General features: G+C 47.6%; 2 protein-coding genes across 2 annotated transcripts in view; one reads left to right on the forward strand and one right to left on the reverse strand.

The window, feature by feature from the left end:
- Positions 1-2,031, forward strand: part of LOC104531751 (microfibrillar-associated protein 5) — a gene marked incomplete at its 5' end in the record, with an annotated part of 10,898 nt that extends 8,867 nt beyond the window's left edge. Inside the window, 3 exon segments of the mRNA XM_010176744.2 lie at positions 559-646; positions 1,061-1,134; positions 1,710-2,031. Of these exon segments, the coding sequence (XP_010175046.2) occupies positions 559-646; positions 1,061-1,134; positions 1,710-1,831 (284 nt within the window).
- Positions 2,032-8,705: 6,674 nt separating this feature from the next.
- LOC104531753 (histone H1-like) lies at positions 8,706-10,813 on the reverse strand. Its single transcript, XM_029087163.1, is given in 4 exon segments — positions 8,706-8,777; positions 8,780-9,163; positions 9,359-9,472; positions 10,760-10,813. Coding segments are annotated over 4 exon segments (624 nt in total).
- Between the last annotated feature and the right edge of the window lie 4,144 nt (positions 10,814-14,957).

Consider the following 14,957-nt stretch of genomic DNA (forward strand, 5'->3'; position numbering starts at 1 on the left):
CCCATTTCTCACAAGAGAGTGGAAAATAGAGGTTAGAGCCTTTCCCTAGGAGCCTGGAGGACAGTAGCTAGGACTGGAGCATCTTTTGTATGAGGAAAGGCTGAGGGAGCTGGGCCTGTTCAGCCTGGAGAAGAGCAGACTCAGAGGGCATCTGATTAAAGTTTATAAACATCTGAAGAGAGAGTGTCTAGAGGACGGGGCCAGACTCTTCTCATTGGCACCCAACAATAGGACAAGAGGCAACGGGCATAAACTGCAGCATAGGAAGTTCCACCTGAACATAAGGAAGAATTTTCCTGTGAGAGTGACTGAGCCCTGGGACAGGCTGCCCAGAGAGGTTGTGGAGTCTCCATCTCTGGAGATGTGAAAAGCCATCTGGACAAACTCCTGGATCATGTGCTCTAGGAGTCCCTGCTTGAGCAGGGGGGTTGGACTTGATGACCTTCAGAGGTGCCTTCCAACCTCAGCCATTCTGTGATTCTGTGATGTGTGTGCCAGAATGAGTGCACCTGCCAACGATGGTGGATTGCAGCTCTCTGCCTGTGTCTCTCTTCCCAGATTGTCGTGAAGAAAAGTTCCCTTGCACGCGCCTGTACTCTGTTCACAAACCAGTGAAGCAGTGTATCAGCTACCTCTGTGTTACAAGGTAAGAAACCAGCAGTCCCTAAGGAAAGCCCTAACAGCTCTCCATGCCCAGTTCAGCAATTATTTCCTTTTGAAGAGCAGAGGTTCTCTCAGGGAACCAGTTGCTGAGATGAATCCTATCCTCAGAGCATCCTTTTAGGGTGACTAATTAAAACAGCACGATAACTATTATCTGTGCAGCACTAGGGAGCTGTGGTGTGCCCTGTACTCTAATCCATATTTAAAGTATTTGGCCATTTTATGAAATCTTGACAAAGATTGCTTTCCTCTTGACAACAGCCTTATTCTAAACTAACGAATCCTAAAAATTTAGGATCAGTGAATATACATGTTTATTGCCTGTATCCCTTTTTTTGTTTCTTTGGGTCCCTGTGATTTCACTGCCACCCTCGGCGTGTTCCTGGTCATCCTACAGTGTGCGTCGCATGTACATAATAAACAAGGAGGTGTGCTCTCGCATTGTCTGCAAGGAGAATGAGGTCATGCAAGGTGAGTGATAGGACCAGCTAGCCTAGAAGAATAGCTGCAGCCATCTGATAGAGTCTCCAAGCTAATTACCCAACCCCAACCCATATGTAGTCATCTCCCTGGACCTGGTTTGGGGCAGCTCTAATGCACTGCAGCCCTGCATCCAATATGCATGCCATGAAAACACTGGGAAGTAGATATCGTACTACCAAGAAGCATGAGAGCTCTGCCTTCCTCGATCTCGATCACGCTCTACTAGCCCCACACACACCCTTACTCAAACTTGCATTCCTTTGAGGTTAAAGAGTGACTCTCAGTATTTCTGTTCATTAATAGAAACAGGATCCAGTCTAGATTTTTTTTATGCAGTCCTTGTTGCAGCAAAAGACGAGCGATTTTATTATGTATTGTACACGCATAAAGCCAGAAGGAAATTACTAAAAGCCTAAGGACTTGTTCACTTGCCTCATGTATATGAGGATTCCAACAGTTTCTGTAGATGCTGTGAAGGATGTATCTCTAGCTATTCTGGTGGTGAAGAATTTGAAGGAAGCTGTGATTGTCTGTCAACCTGTGTGTGTCTGCTGTGTCTTCAGATGAGATCTGTCGCCAGCTGGCTGGCCTTCCTTCTCGACGTCTCCGCCGATCTGGGCAACCCCTGCATCTTCCGTGCAGACAACTCCTGGAGCAGCAGCGCAATAAGCCTGATGCTCTGTGAGCTACCAGCAGTAGGAGAGAAAAAGGATGGGAGAGAAGAGAAATCATCATCCACTACCTACAACCCAAGACAAGTCCTTCTCATTTGTGATTTCCCCAACGTTTCCTTGCTTCTCTGTCTTCCCCTACATCTTCTTCTTCAGGTGTTGCAGTACATGGAGTCCTCTCTCTCCTAGTCTGTCATGGGGGCTGTTGTCATCTTCTAAATCTGTTGCTGAGGGTGTGGGGTGCTCCCTTCTTTTCTCTCAAACTCTGTTTGGCAGGCCATGAACTGCTCATTTCCCAGAGGTCCTTATAAATGTGCTGCATCTTCTCTTGCTTTGCCTCTGCAGAGACACGTACCTGGGGACAGGCTGTAGTCCTCTCCAATGGCACAGGTGCCCTGAGCTGTGTCTCACGTGGAGGAGTGCAGATCTTTATGCCCTAGGACTCCTGGCTTAGGTTTCTTGTATGGCATCAGGATGAGTTTGGCTCCCGAGCCACTGTGTTTGCTGTGTGTCAGCACAACCTCCTCCCGTGTCTGCTGGCCTCAGAGAACTGACAGAGCTGGGACATGATGAGCTGTCCTCAACCCAAGGCAGACCTCATTGTCCCTCTATCCAGCAGATCATTTATAACTACCTCTGGGAAGTTCTTTGTCTCAAACCCATTGCCTCCCTCACACAACCGAAAGAAAGAATTCTGGATTTAGTATGGCATTATATTTTTCTCAAGGAGCTTATGTTGGAACAGAGTGCTGCCTCTTCCTCTCCCTCCTCTCCTCTCCCTCGTCCTGTCCCTCTCTTCCCATTGAAGCAATCTCTTGATGCCCATTCCAGGCAAGTTCCAGGGAGCAGTAAGTATGGCTGCCTCTGCTCCTAAGCCCAAGAGAGCCCATGAAGAACTTGTACTTCCTTGCAGTACTGGGAATTTGCTAGCTTGTCCTGGTGACTTGTCTTGGTCTGGCTACCTCCACACTCTCCAGTTCCTGAGCCTGCTTTCAACATCTCCGCTTGAGTTCCTACCTCCTGACCTAGGAGCTCCTGCACAAAGCAGAAAGGAGTCACTAACTGGAATGGGATATGGGAGAAGAATCATTCTCTGGGGTCCCTAGGTTTTCGTGCAGGTTCTCTGGCTGTGCTGACCTGCATAGAGCCAGGTGCTGGTCAGGAGGTAAATGTATCTGCAGATGTAAGTGCTTCATAGAGGCTGGCCAACCTGGGGAAAATCCATTCTGCTCGCACTGGATGTCTGTGGGCTGCTCGAGAACTTAATTTTCCAGATACATGGAAAGCATTTCCAGGTATTTGGGCAGTTTTCACTGTAAGACTGAGTAGGGGAAGTGGGGAAGAGCTGTCTGAAGTCTGTTAATCCCTCTGTGTGTGACTCTTGGTGCTGTGACTCTGTGGGGCACCAGAGCTGAGCAGCTGAGGTCTCTGCAGCAGAAGATCAGAAAGATGATGACTCTAGGATCTCTAAGCCTTGTTCCCAACTAACAGCCAGTTTGCTAGAGCAGGCGTTCGCCCCCATCGTATAATATCCTCTGCTGCTGAGCTGAGGAGCTGCCCAGAGCCAGGGTCACACCACAGAATCATAGAATCATAGAATCATACAATGGTTTGGTTGGAAAAGACCATTATGATCATCTAGTCCAACCATAAACCCAGCATTGCCAAGTTCACCACTAAACTATGTCCCCAAGTACCACATCTACACATCCTTTAAATCCCTCCAGGGATGGTGACTCCACCACTGCCCTGGGCAGCCTGTTCCAATACTTGACAACCCTTTCAGTGAAGAATATTTTCCCAATATCCAACCTAAACCTCCCCTGGTGCAACTTAGGGCCATTCCCCCTTGTCCTATCACTTGTTATTTGGGAGAAGAGACCAACACCCACCATTTAGGGGACATTTTGCTGCACAAGAGGCAGATGTCTCTGAAAAAAAAGAGCAAAACAGTTGAGGGTAGAGCTTCTCCCCGGGACTCAGATTTGTACTGTGTGCAGGAAGAAGCTGGTTACATCCTCTGTGTAGGGGAAGGCACCCTGTGCAGACACAGATTTATTCCATATAAGGTCAAAAATGGCCATAGATGGGCTAAATCTCTCTATATTAACCCAATATACAGGAGAAAGAATTCCAAGTTACGCGGTGACTGGAATTTCATCCTATGGGATGTAAGGGCATTGCAGCCCTACACAGAGGATGATGCTCCTCACTCGAGGCTCATGAGACCAGGGATGGAGGAGGAATTTCTCTGTACCGAGAGTGTGCATGTTTCTGCAGAGAGGAGGGCACTGAGGAGGACTTGATCTCAAAGACATTCCAGCCCCTGGCAGCCACTGACTTCTATAGTGGGATGCCTGTGGAATTTGCCTGTGTGGAGGAAGGTCAGGTGGAGATGAGATGTTAGAGGGAGCTCTTGGAAATTGGACTAGGCCAAGTCTCCACTCTGTATTTAGAGTTGAATGTAAGCTGATATATAACTGTATACCATAGCTACTGTACAGTATATAGGAAATTAACCTTCATATGGTCTGAGGAGTGGTTAGAAGCCTTTCTGTTGCTTGCTTCTAGCAGGGACAGGAAGAGGTGCTCCTCTCCAGGAGAACACTGTTTTAATGCTAGAGTCCATATAATGCACACAAAAATATTAAAAGAAAATTTATTTCCTGTTATTCTTGGCACCTCTTGTGTTTGGATTTATTTGTCTCTAGCTGTGTTTCCTCCAGATTTGTGGGCAGACCTGACTCCAGCCCACATCTGTTGTTTGGACCTCTTTACTAGCTCAGTCCTCCGCTGCCACCCTCCCTTCACTCAGGAATCACAGGTCTTCCTGGGAGGTCAGTATTTTTTCTAGAGATACAGAAAATTATCTTCAGCATTTTTTGCTACTGAAGAGAGGGGTGACTCCTCCCAGCCCATGAGATTTGTGTGGAGAACATATCTTTTCACTGTGCATGTGCCGTGACTTGCTGGTGGAGAATTCAGAAGAGCCATGATAAAACTTCTCATAAGCAAAGAATTTGTTCACTGGAGCCCTTGAACTCAGTAATGGGAGTAAGTGCAAGAATACATTAAAAATTGCACATCTAGCTGAAAAGGATTAGGAAAATTTCTCTTTCATTGAATTTCTGACTTGTGCATAGATTCATCAAGCGCTGATTGTACTTGATCAAAAAGATGGAGCACCCAGCACATGGGGGACTCTAGGCAGTGTCTTCATGTGCAAAGCAGTCAACTCTGCATTTAGATGGTATTTCTGGAACAAAAGTGGCTGTAGCCCAGATTACCCATTCAACAGCTTGTGACAGCATCCCATAGTTCTTCAGGACTAAACCACACAATGCAGGTTCTTGCACAACAGTGTCCCGGGGAATCAGTGCTCCTGCCTGGCTAACGCTGCGGGGTCCCCAGCTTGGATTGTTAAAATGAGAACGGCCTCAGCCCAAGTGACTGTGGATGTTGCTCCTGATGCACAGACCCGACCCTGCTCTGACTCAGGAGCTCTTGGCCTTTGCAGTGTCCCTCTGTCAGCACCTTCCACCAGCTCTGTGAGCAAAGTACAACGTATGCCATTGGCTTTTTGTAATTCAGTTTGTTCTTCCCTTTCCTTACAGTGCTGGTGTCCACAGACAGGCTTCCCCATCTTCATAGAATCATAGAATGGGTTGGAAGGGACCTTAAAGCTCATCCAGTCCCACCCCCCCTGCCATCAGCAGGGACACCTTCCACTAGACCAGGTTGCTCAAAGCCTCATCCAACCTGGCCTTCAACACTTCCAGGGAGGAGCAGACACAGCTTCTCTGGCCAACCTGGGACAGTGTCTCACCACCCTCACACCAAAGAATTTCTTCCTCACATCTCATCTCAATCTTCACTTTGCCAGTTTCAAGCCATCACCCCTTGTTCTGTCACTCCCTGCCCTTGGACAAAGTCCCTCCCCACCCTTCCTGGAGCCCCTTCAGGTACTGGGAGGCCGCTAGAAGGTCTCCCTGGAGCCTTCTCTTCTCCAGGCTGAACAGCCCCAACTCTCTCAGCCTGTCCTCACAGCAGAGGTGCTCCAGCCCTCACATCATCCTCGTGGCCTCCTCTGGACTCGCTGCAGTAGGTCCAATCTTCATTAGCACTTATCCCATACCTAGATTAATCTCTCCTGCCATTCCAACCTCAGCTGTTGTGGTGCTGCGTTTCTGGACGTTGCTTTCTCTTGTAAGCTGGGGAAATGATTTTAAACAGAGCTCCAGCTAGGTCTGTTTCTCATAAGTTGGACTAGCCACAAAGACAGCATCTAGAGTCCCATTTTAGAAGCGTGATCTAGAGTTTGTGGCTGATTTTCATAAACTCTTCTGACCCGGGACAGGAGTTAGATGGCCTGCAATGGCTGTTCTTGCTCATTTTGCTGTCGTGGCTCCTGAGTACTGATCAGTGTTGCCAGTTTGAAGGCTGCTGTTTCAAGGCCAGTGCTCTGATGCCTGGTCCCCAGTTTGAAGCAGTACGTGGCTTTGGTGGGCATATGGAGCTGGAGTTCCTCACAAGGGCAGCTGGGCACACTGAGGGCTTTCTGCTGTGCCTGGAAAGCAAGACTTGTTCCACCTTCCCATCTCCTTTTTGTTCTCTGCCTCTATTTTCCTTGTCCCTTTCTCCTCTGTTCAGATGTTCATCTTGGAGCCAGAAACATGGTGAGGAGGACAGTGGGGCTGAAGTAGGGTGGCAGGAAGGGTGTTTGATGAGGTGACACACAACGTTGCTGAGTGGGGCTGGGGGAAGTTCTTGGCCCATGCCAGATCTTCTCTTCTCTTGCCCTCTGGTTCTCACACGCTGCAGCTCCCTCAGCTGCCAAGCTTGGGATTTTCTGAAGGGAAGGATATGCCAGTCAGAGCAGGGAGAGGAGAATGGCACCTCAGGTCAACTTGTGCACCGTGGGAAGAGCAGCCACATGTCTTGTAGTGGTGGCCTTTGGCTGCAGAAGGAAGACAAGGAGGAAGGGGAGTGCTGTGGGAAAGCGCAGGGAGGCTGTTGGGAGCAGCTGCCATGTCAGCTGGAAGCTCCATGTTGCCTGGATCTTGTCCACAAGAACCTGCAGCATGAACAAAACATGTTGTCATCAGGCCTCTCAGCTTGGAGGGATCTATCAAGAGCATGCTGCTGGCTGGGGTGTGGGCTGGTCCTTCACAGAGGGGAGCAGGGCTTGCAACCCATCCAAAAGACCACCTCTATTATGTGGGGGTGGGTCTGTCAACCAAGGAACAAGTGACAGGACAAGAGGAAATGGCCTCAAGCTGTGCCCAGGACAGTTGAGATTGGATGTGAGGAAGAATTTCTTTGCTGAAAGGGTTCTGAGGCACTGGAAGGGGTTGCCCAGGGAGGTGGTGGAGTCCCCATCCCTGGAGGGATTTCGGAGTCATGTAGACATAGTGCTGAGGGACATGGGTTAGTTGGGGACTTGTCAGTGTTGGGCTCATGATTGGACTCAATGATCTTACAGGACTTTTCCAGTCGAGGCCATTCTGGGATTCTGTGTGAAACTGGGTTGAAACAAAAGGGATTAAAAAGAAAAAAAAAAAAAAGTGGATTTAGGATTTTTTTTAAGAAGATTTTAAAGGTACATGATCCCCTGCCATTTACTTCTGGCACCACATGGTCTGACATTCAGTCACAGAACACCAGGTTGGAAGAGACCTCAAGGATCACCTGGTCCAACCTTTCTTGGCAAAATCACAGACATTGGTTGAGAGTCTGCCTCTGTCCAGTTGTGAGCAGCCCCTTGACTGGGGCACAGGAAATCTGAATTCCATTTCTGGATCTCCTCTTCACCTCCTGCTCTCTGATCTTCAGCGTATTGCTTCGCTTCTCTCTGGTCCCTGCCATCCTTAGCCTTTGTGATGTAGCGAGCTGGATTAAAAATAGAAAGCTGGATTTTAGTCTATTAACATAAACCTATTAAAAAAATGTGTGAAGCACCATGAATGAATTTGATTGTCTACTTTTGCTATTAATGTAAATGATTTTTTTCAAATAAAAAATGTTTTCAATAATATAAATTCTATCAGTTAAAATGCAGGCTGCATGTGCTTGTTGCTACTGTGTTGAAGTATATAAAAAAAATGAATTGGTGAAAGTCATCAGCAGAAGAAAGCTTCATTTCATGAATAAATTCTCTTTCAGAATGCTGTTTTGGGGCTTTTTACTAAGATTGCAATTTCCATACAAATACAGCTTGTCACAGATTGGACATTGCCAAAAAGATGTAATAAATAAATATACGTAATTCAGTGTGTCTGAGGAATAACTAATGTGAGAACTCACCTGCTTAAATATAAGAATAAATGTGCATGAAGCTGTGCATTATTTTAAATAAATGTCTTTATTGAGATAGTATCACTTCCCAGTTAAGGTCATAAATAAAATTACGTTGACAGTGAGCAAGCAGAGCTAACTCCAAAGTTAAGCAGATTGCTCAGACCTTGTCCAGCTGAATTTTGAAAAAGTCAGCAAGGATGGAGAATCCACAACTTCTTCCAGTGCTGCACCACGCTTATGCTGGAGAATATTTTCCTGATGTCAGATCAGAAATTCCTTTGTTGCAGCTTTTGCCTGTTGCCTCTATTTTTGCTGTGCACCTCTGAGCAGGCTCTGTCTCCATCTCCCCTACAAATACCGCTGCAGACAAGTGAAGAAAATAGCAAGAAGAAACATTTAATGCATACAAAGCCTGAGCTTTAGTGCAAAACAAAGGATTTTAATTATTACAATTCATTATCTTCCTTTGGGGGAACTGTTAGAAAAATGCAAAACTTGATGAAAATCCATGGTTCAAGGAAAGAATTGTCACTCTGTGTCCCTGAAGCAAGACACTTTGTCTGTGCTCACAGACCGTCTGCTTCTCATGCGCTACCTTCTCAGCCTGAAGGCCACTTTCGATTTCTCTGCCTTGGGTTTAGGAGCCTTGGGTTTCACTGGTTTGCCCTTTTCTAGATCTTTGCCTTTTTTGGTCTGTCAGCTTTTGTATTCTGTAAACTCTTAATTGCTTTCTCGGCCATGGTGGCTGCCAGTTTCTTGGCTTTCCTTGGGATTTCCTTCACAGCCACAGCTGATCTGGGCTTCTCGGCAGTGCCAAGTAAAGGGTCCGGTGATTCTTGGCCTTTGCTGCTATCTTGGCACCTTCCTCTTGGTTTGTTGTTGAGTTTAAAGGAGTTAGAAGTACCAAGTCCTCTTGTGCTGCCCGTGTCCAGGCTCCTGAGCCCCAGGCTCGTGCAGCTGGTGTCCTTCTGTACTGCGTAGACTTCAACTCCCTTTCCAAGTAGTGAGAGAAAGTTCTTCCTGGAAAGAACTTTCCTCCAGGAAAAATCCTGGAGGGATTGAAGAGTCATGTAGACATAATGCTTAGGGACATGGGTTTAGTCAGGGACTTGTCAGTGTGACGTTAATTGTTTGTCTCGATGATCTTAAAGGTCTTTTCCAGTCTAGGCAACTCTGTGATTCTGTGCTTCTTGGAGATAGTCATCACCCTCATAATTAGCCCTGCTGGAGACTGAGGCCTTTCAGGATTTGGATCATCCTGACACCTTCTCTGGCTTCTTAGCCAATGCCTTAGAGGCTGGAGCAGCAGTGGCACGTGCAGCAGCAGCAGTTGCTTCAAACACGATAGCCAGCACAGCCTCCCAACATGACGTCTTGACCAAGGTTTTGGTTTCACACTGACGCACGTGTCAGCATGCCAAGCACTAGGTGCCTTCTACCCACACAGCCTTTCCATGCTGAAAGGCATTCCCATGGGGCTTACTGCTGGGACTGTGGCACCAAAGGTGTTCTTACACCTCACCATGTCTCTTGTCTGGTACCCAAATAGCACAGATCAGCTGGAGCAAGCTGTGTTGGCCGTTATTATGGATGAACAAATAAAACTTGTTTTCCTCCACAGCCTGGTCCTTGATGTGGAGAAAGGGTTCAAAAGAGTTTATCTTCTGTCTGGTGCAGTGTGAATTTAGTCGTTCTGAGACTTTCCACACTGAGGTCACAAGTGATTTTCTGGTTTGAGCCCAGCACCATCATTACACCATCTCTTGGCTCCATTGCCCATCAGCTGATATCTTTGTATTTTCCACTTCAAAGTAAATCTACCTGTGTCCTACCCTACCTGTGCCTGCACAGAAATGATAGAAGAGATGAGTGGACATGGTGGAAGTGTTGAAGGCCAGGTTGGATGAGGCTTTGAGCAACCTGTTCTAGTGGAAGGTGTCCCTGCTGCTGGCAGGGAGGTTGGAACTGGATGAGCTTTAAGGTCCCTTCCAACCCAAACCATTCTGGGATTCTATGACTCTGTGGTGTCACCTCGTTGAGTACAGACTGGGCAAAGTGAACTTAACTGGTTGTGTATGCGAATGCAAGAGTTGTGTATTTTAGTGAGATGTAGTTGTTTTGGGGCCACATCTAAGTGGGAAGCAGAAGCAATGCTACAAGCATTGTCTAAAACCAAGGGGCACCAGTGAATTGGAATTTCTGATGATGATGATGATGATGATAATAATCATAATAATAATTCGTAATTAGTAATTTCCCAGGGTCTTTGTTTCCCCTTTAGATTCTTCCTTTTCTTTCTCTCCTCTGCTTTCTAGGAGCTTCTACCAGCCTTTCCATCCAAGCAGAAGCCATGTTTTTGGCTGGAACATGAAAGGGTATTTTTAAGCTCCATGAAATTAGCTGGGAAGTTCTCAGACTCTTGGGTACCCTTCTCTGCCTGGACTACTAGCTCAGGTGTGTCACAACTCTGACTTCACTGCTTACAGCAGAAACTTGGAAGCCTCCCATGTGGTCATGGCGAAAGAATTGACTGTTGCTAACAGTCAGCAGGGCTGGGCATGGCAGTGCACAAGCAAGAAGGAAGACAGCAGAGATATCACAGCGAAGGATGAGATCCTCATAATGCAATGAGAATCACTTTTCACCTCCTTCTCCCTCTCTTCATGGGCCTCAGGATGGATGTCCCATTCCACCCCCATTGCCAAGAGCACTGGGCCCTCTGGAAGAGAACCAGGGAGTCAGGGGAAGATCCCTAATTCTACTGTCTGGCACTTTGGCATTAGGGAGTAGAGGTTAGTGGTGGCATCCCACAAACCTTTGGGATGTGGCCAGTAATAAAGAGCATAGAAGCAGCTCTGAACTCTGGGAGGAGGAAGACAAGAACATAGCAAGGCTATCTTAAATCTTCTGAAAACGCTTGCTTTGTTGAGAAGAAAACTTTGTAAGATGCAAGAACACAGTTCATGAGGACCTCCAACCAAGGAAAGCTTGCACAACTGCAGGGAACTCTGAATACATGACTGCAAGCCAAGTAATGTGCAACATGCTGCTCTTTAGTGAGCTCCCAAGCACTTCTGTCACAGCCTGTCCAGTAAAGGACTTCTCCAAAGACATCAGGGAAATTAAAATCAGGATTTACCATCCAGGCCCCAGGTGCAAGCTCTTTTTGCACCGAGTAGCATGAGCTGCAGCAACTGCACAAAGAGGAGCTAATAACAGGCAACTTGGGTCTGTGAAACCATAACCACAGCTAGAAGGTGAGTCTCATTGTGAAAAACTGCGGTGCAAAACTGAGTTTCTCCCCGTGACTAGCAGATGATTGCAGAGATACGGAGTCACTGACTTCCATGAAGGAGGGGGAAGATGTGGTTGGGAGCAGGGTCTTGGGTGCCCAGAGCAGGAGGCTGAGCTGTAGGAGATCAGAGTAACACTAGAACTCAGCCTGCAGCTCCTCGTGCAAAAAGAGGGTGTTCTCCAGCTCTGTGCAGCATGGAGTCAGCAGCCAGGTCAGATGGGTAGGGTGCACTGGAGTCTGGAGCTGTGTGCACTGCTGTGGGAAGCAGCAAGGTGCAAGCAGCTCTGGTGGGTGCTTCCCCAGCCCCAGCTCTCAGCGTTGGGGAGGGTGCATTCTGCTTTGATCGCAGACTGTGTTTCTCTTTGTGTAAATGAGATAAGCTGCCAACCATGTCATGGCCTCAAGCTAGAGAACATGCTTGAGGACATGTAGTGCAAGTACTTGGACTTTGGTCATGTTTATGACCTGCATTCATGATGAGGGAGCCGTTCACTAGGTCTCAAATACCTCATGATCATGTTTTGTACCTGAATTCATGTTGGGGAAGCTGTTCACTAGGTCTCAAACTCCTCATGGTCATGTTTCTTACCTGCATTCATGATGGGGGAGCCATTCACTAGGTCTCAGACTCCTCATGATCATGTTTCTGACCTGCATTCATGATGGGGGAGCCATTCACTAGGTCTCAAATTCCTCATAATCGTGTTTTTTACCTGAATTAATGATGGAGAAGCCATTCACTAGGTCTCAAACTCCTCCACCCAACCTAGCCTCTTTCCTCGCTTCCTGCCGATAATCTTGTCAGATGTCAGTCACTGGTAGCAAGGGATGGCTGCTTAGAAACCTGGTGGGAGAACTAATATAGGTAGGGAGGGAAAAAATGGTGGGGTCACAGGGGCAGGATGAAGGGTCATTAGTTGCTTTAAGGAGCCCCAGGCTGGGCTAGCAGAGAGCTGCAGGGCAGGAATGAGAGGCACTCACAGGACTGTGGTTGAAAAACGCGTACTCAATTCAATAGTTTCAGCCTAATTTGCCTCATCCCCCAACACCAAAACAAGCTCAGCAGTGGAACAAAAATAAACCACGAGTCAAGTCTCCAGGTAAAGTTTTTGCAGTGCAAGCCTGGAAAGCCAAATTACTAGTGAAACACGTAATAACGTACAATCCTAGTGCACACCCAGCAAGCAGATGCCCTCAATTCTTCTGCATGGGTGGCATCCTCTACAATCCTTCAGCATGTAGCAGTGCACAGTGAAGAGGTCCAGGCTTCATAAACCCACTCACCAGTGGCACCTCCACACATCCTGACCTCCTGCCTTCTCTCCTTCCCACGTCCTTCTGCTGACCTTGGATCCCTGCTCTCCTCTGATAGAGGTGTAGCCCCAGTGACACTCACCCCACAGTGTTTTAGATGTGTATTTGCACCCCTCCCACCATGCACCCCCCTCTTGGTGATGTCCACCCTGATGGACCTCCAACAGGTCCTGACAGCTCTCCTGTATCTCCGTGGTGCTGCAAATTCCACACCATGAAAGGCAGGGCTTTGCCATTGCACTGCTGAAACCTTCACCCCAGGCACAGCGCCCACAGCTGAGTCACAAGATGAGTTGGTGGCTCTAGGGACAAGACCCTTTGCCCCGTGTCCTAGACAGCAAGCTGCCTCTACATCTAGTGTGGATTTATTTTTTACACCCAGGACTGGGGTAATGGGAGTGGTCTGCCTGGCAGATGTGCCTGAGCAAGTGAGTTATCTGTGTGTTGGGTCTGTCACCACCCAAAATAGAGTCATGAATCTTTGTGCAATGGACACAGAATATAATGTAACATGCTTATGAAAAATCAGCGCTTTTAGATATGCTTATGCTTAGTATATAATTCTTATATTAATCATGGAATCCCAGACTGGTTTGGGTTGGAAGGGACCTTAAAGCTCATCCCGTTCCAACCCCCCTGCCATCAGCAGGGACACCTTCCACTAGACCAGGTTGCTCAAAGCCTCATCCAACCTGGCCTTCAACACTTCCAGGGAGGAGCAGACACAGCTTCTCTGGGCAACCTGGGCCAGGGTATCACTACCCTCACAGTGAAGAATTTCTTCCTCAGATCTCACCTCCATCTCCCCTCTTCCAGTTTCAGGCCATTAAATAAGCATATCATATTGTATGTGCTTATAATAAATAATGATGATAAGCAAGAACATCAACTTATTTATTTGCCTGTGTCTAACTGCAAGGAACTCTGCTGTTCCCCTGCTCGAGGTCTCTGTGCAAGTCAGTGTCCGTGATGCCTCAGCACTTGTTGAGCAGAGAAAGTTCTTCTGCTTGAGGTTTTCGCTTGAGGCAAGGGGAAGCAGGTGTCTGCGTTTCTGGTGTTCAGCGTAAGAACCAACCAACTGGTGCTGGTGGCGCTTGTTTCAAAATGCGATTTCTGAGCAAAGGGTGAGTGGAAAAAATAAATATGTATTTATATCAGTACACACCAACACACGACTTCCTGTTGACTAAACAAGCAACCTCTCCTCTGCTTTGGGGCTAGGCAATTACTTTTAATTATTCACCACATTTTCGCTCTCTGATTTCTCAGCAGTTTGCTTGCTGAATCTTTAGTAACAGCAACGGCAGTGTTCCTCTGCCCGCTCCTACACTGCTCTTCAGCCTGCTGCTGCTCTCTGTTGTTCTCACTTCAAGACAGGGAAAAAAGCCCCAGGTACAAGGAACCTGAAGAGATGTAGGACATCCTTCTGTGATCCTGACCAGCTAGAGAAGTGTCTCCTGCTAGATAACGCTCCAGACACATCAGGACAGGGACCCTTCCTAGCCATCCCCACCAGCCTTTAACTCACCCAGGCTTTGATCAGAAACAGAGATGGAGTAATTTTCAGTAAAATTGGTTTTTTGTCCCAGTCCCTTCTCCAAAAAAGTTTGCATTGAGCAGAAAAGATGGAAAACTGGAGTGGTCAGCATCTCTCCTCATGTGTCTTAGCTCCCAGACAAAAGGGTCCCACCATAAGTCAAATGATCTGACAGTTTACAGCCAGGGAGGAAGCTGGACTAGCAGCTAGATCAGGGATCAGCAACCTTTCCATGGCTTTCCAAACTTTTTTTTTTTTTTTTTAACCAGGGCAGAGGTGACACCTGCTAATGAGCAAGGTCAGGGCCACAAAGGTGATGAGGGGCTGGAGCGTCTCCCGTATGAGGAAAGGCTGAGAGAACTGGGACTGTTCAGCCTGGAGAAGAGCAGCCTGAGAGGGGATCTGATCAATGTCTATAAATATCTGAAGTGCAGGGGCCAAATGGATGGCACCGGGCTCTTTTCGGTGGTTCCCAGTGACAGGACAAGGGGCAATGGGCATAAACTGGAACACCAGAAGTTCCAGACAAACTTAAGGAAAAACTTCTTTCCTGTGAGGGTGCCAGAGCCCTGGGACAGGCTGCCCAGAGAGGGTGTGAAGTCTCCATCTCTGGAGATGTTCAAACCCACCTGGACATTTTCCTGTGCAACCTGGTTGCTGTAGGGAACCTGCTTTGGCAGAGGGGCTGGACTGGATG

Source organism: Antrostomus carolinensis, unplaced genomic scaffold (genome assembly GCF_000700745.2).
Source record: "Antrostomus carolinensis isolate BGI_N321 unplaced genomic scaffold, ASM70074v2 scaffold3901, whole genome shotgun sequence".
Lineage (NCBI taxonomy): Eukaryota > Metazoa > Chordata > Aves > Caprimulgiformes > Caprimulgidae > Antrostomus > Antrostomus carolinensis.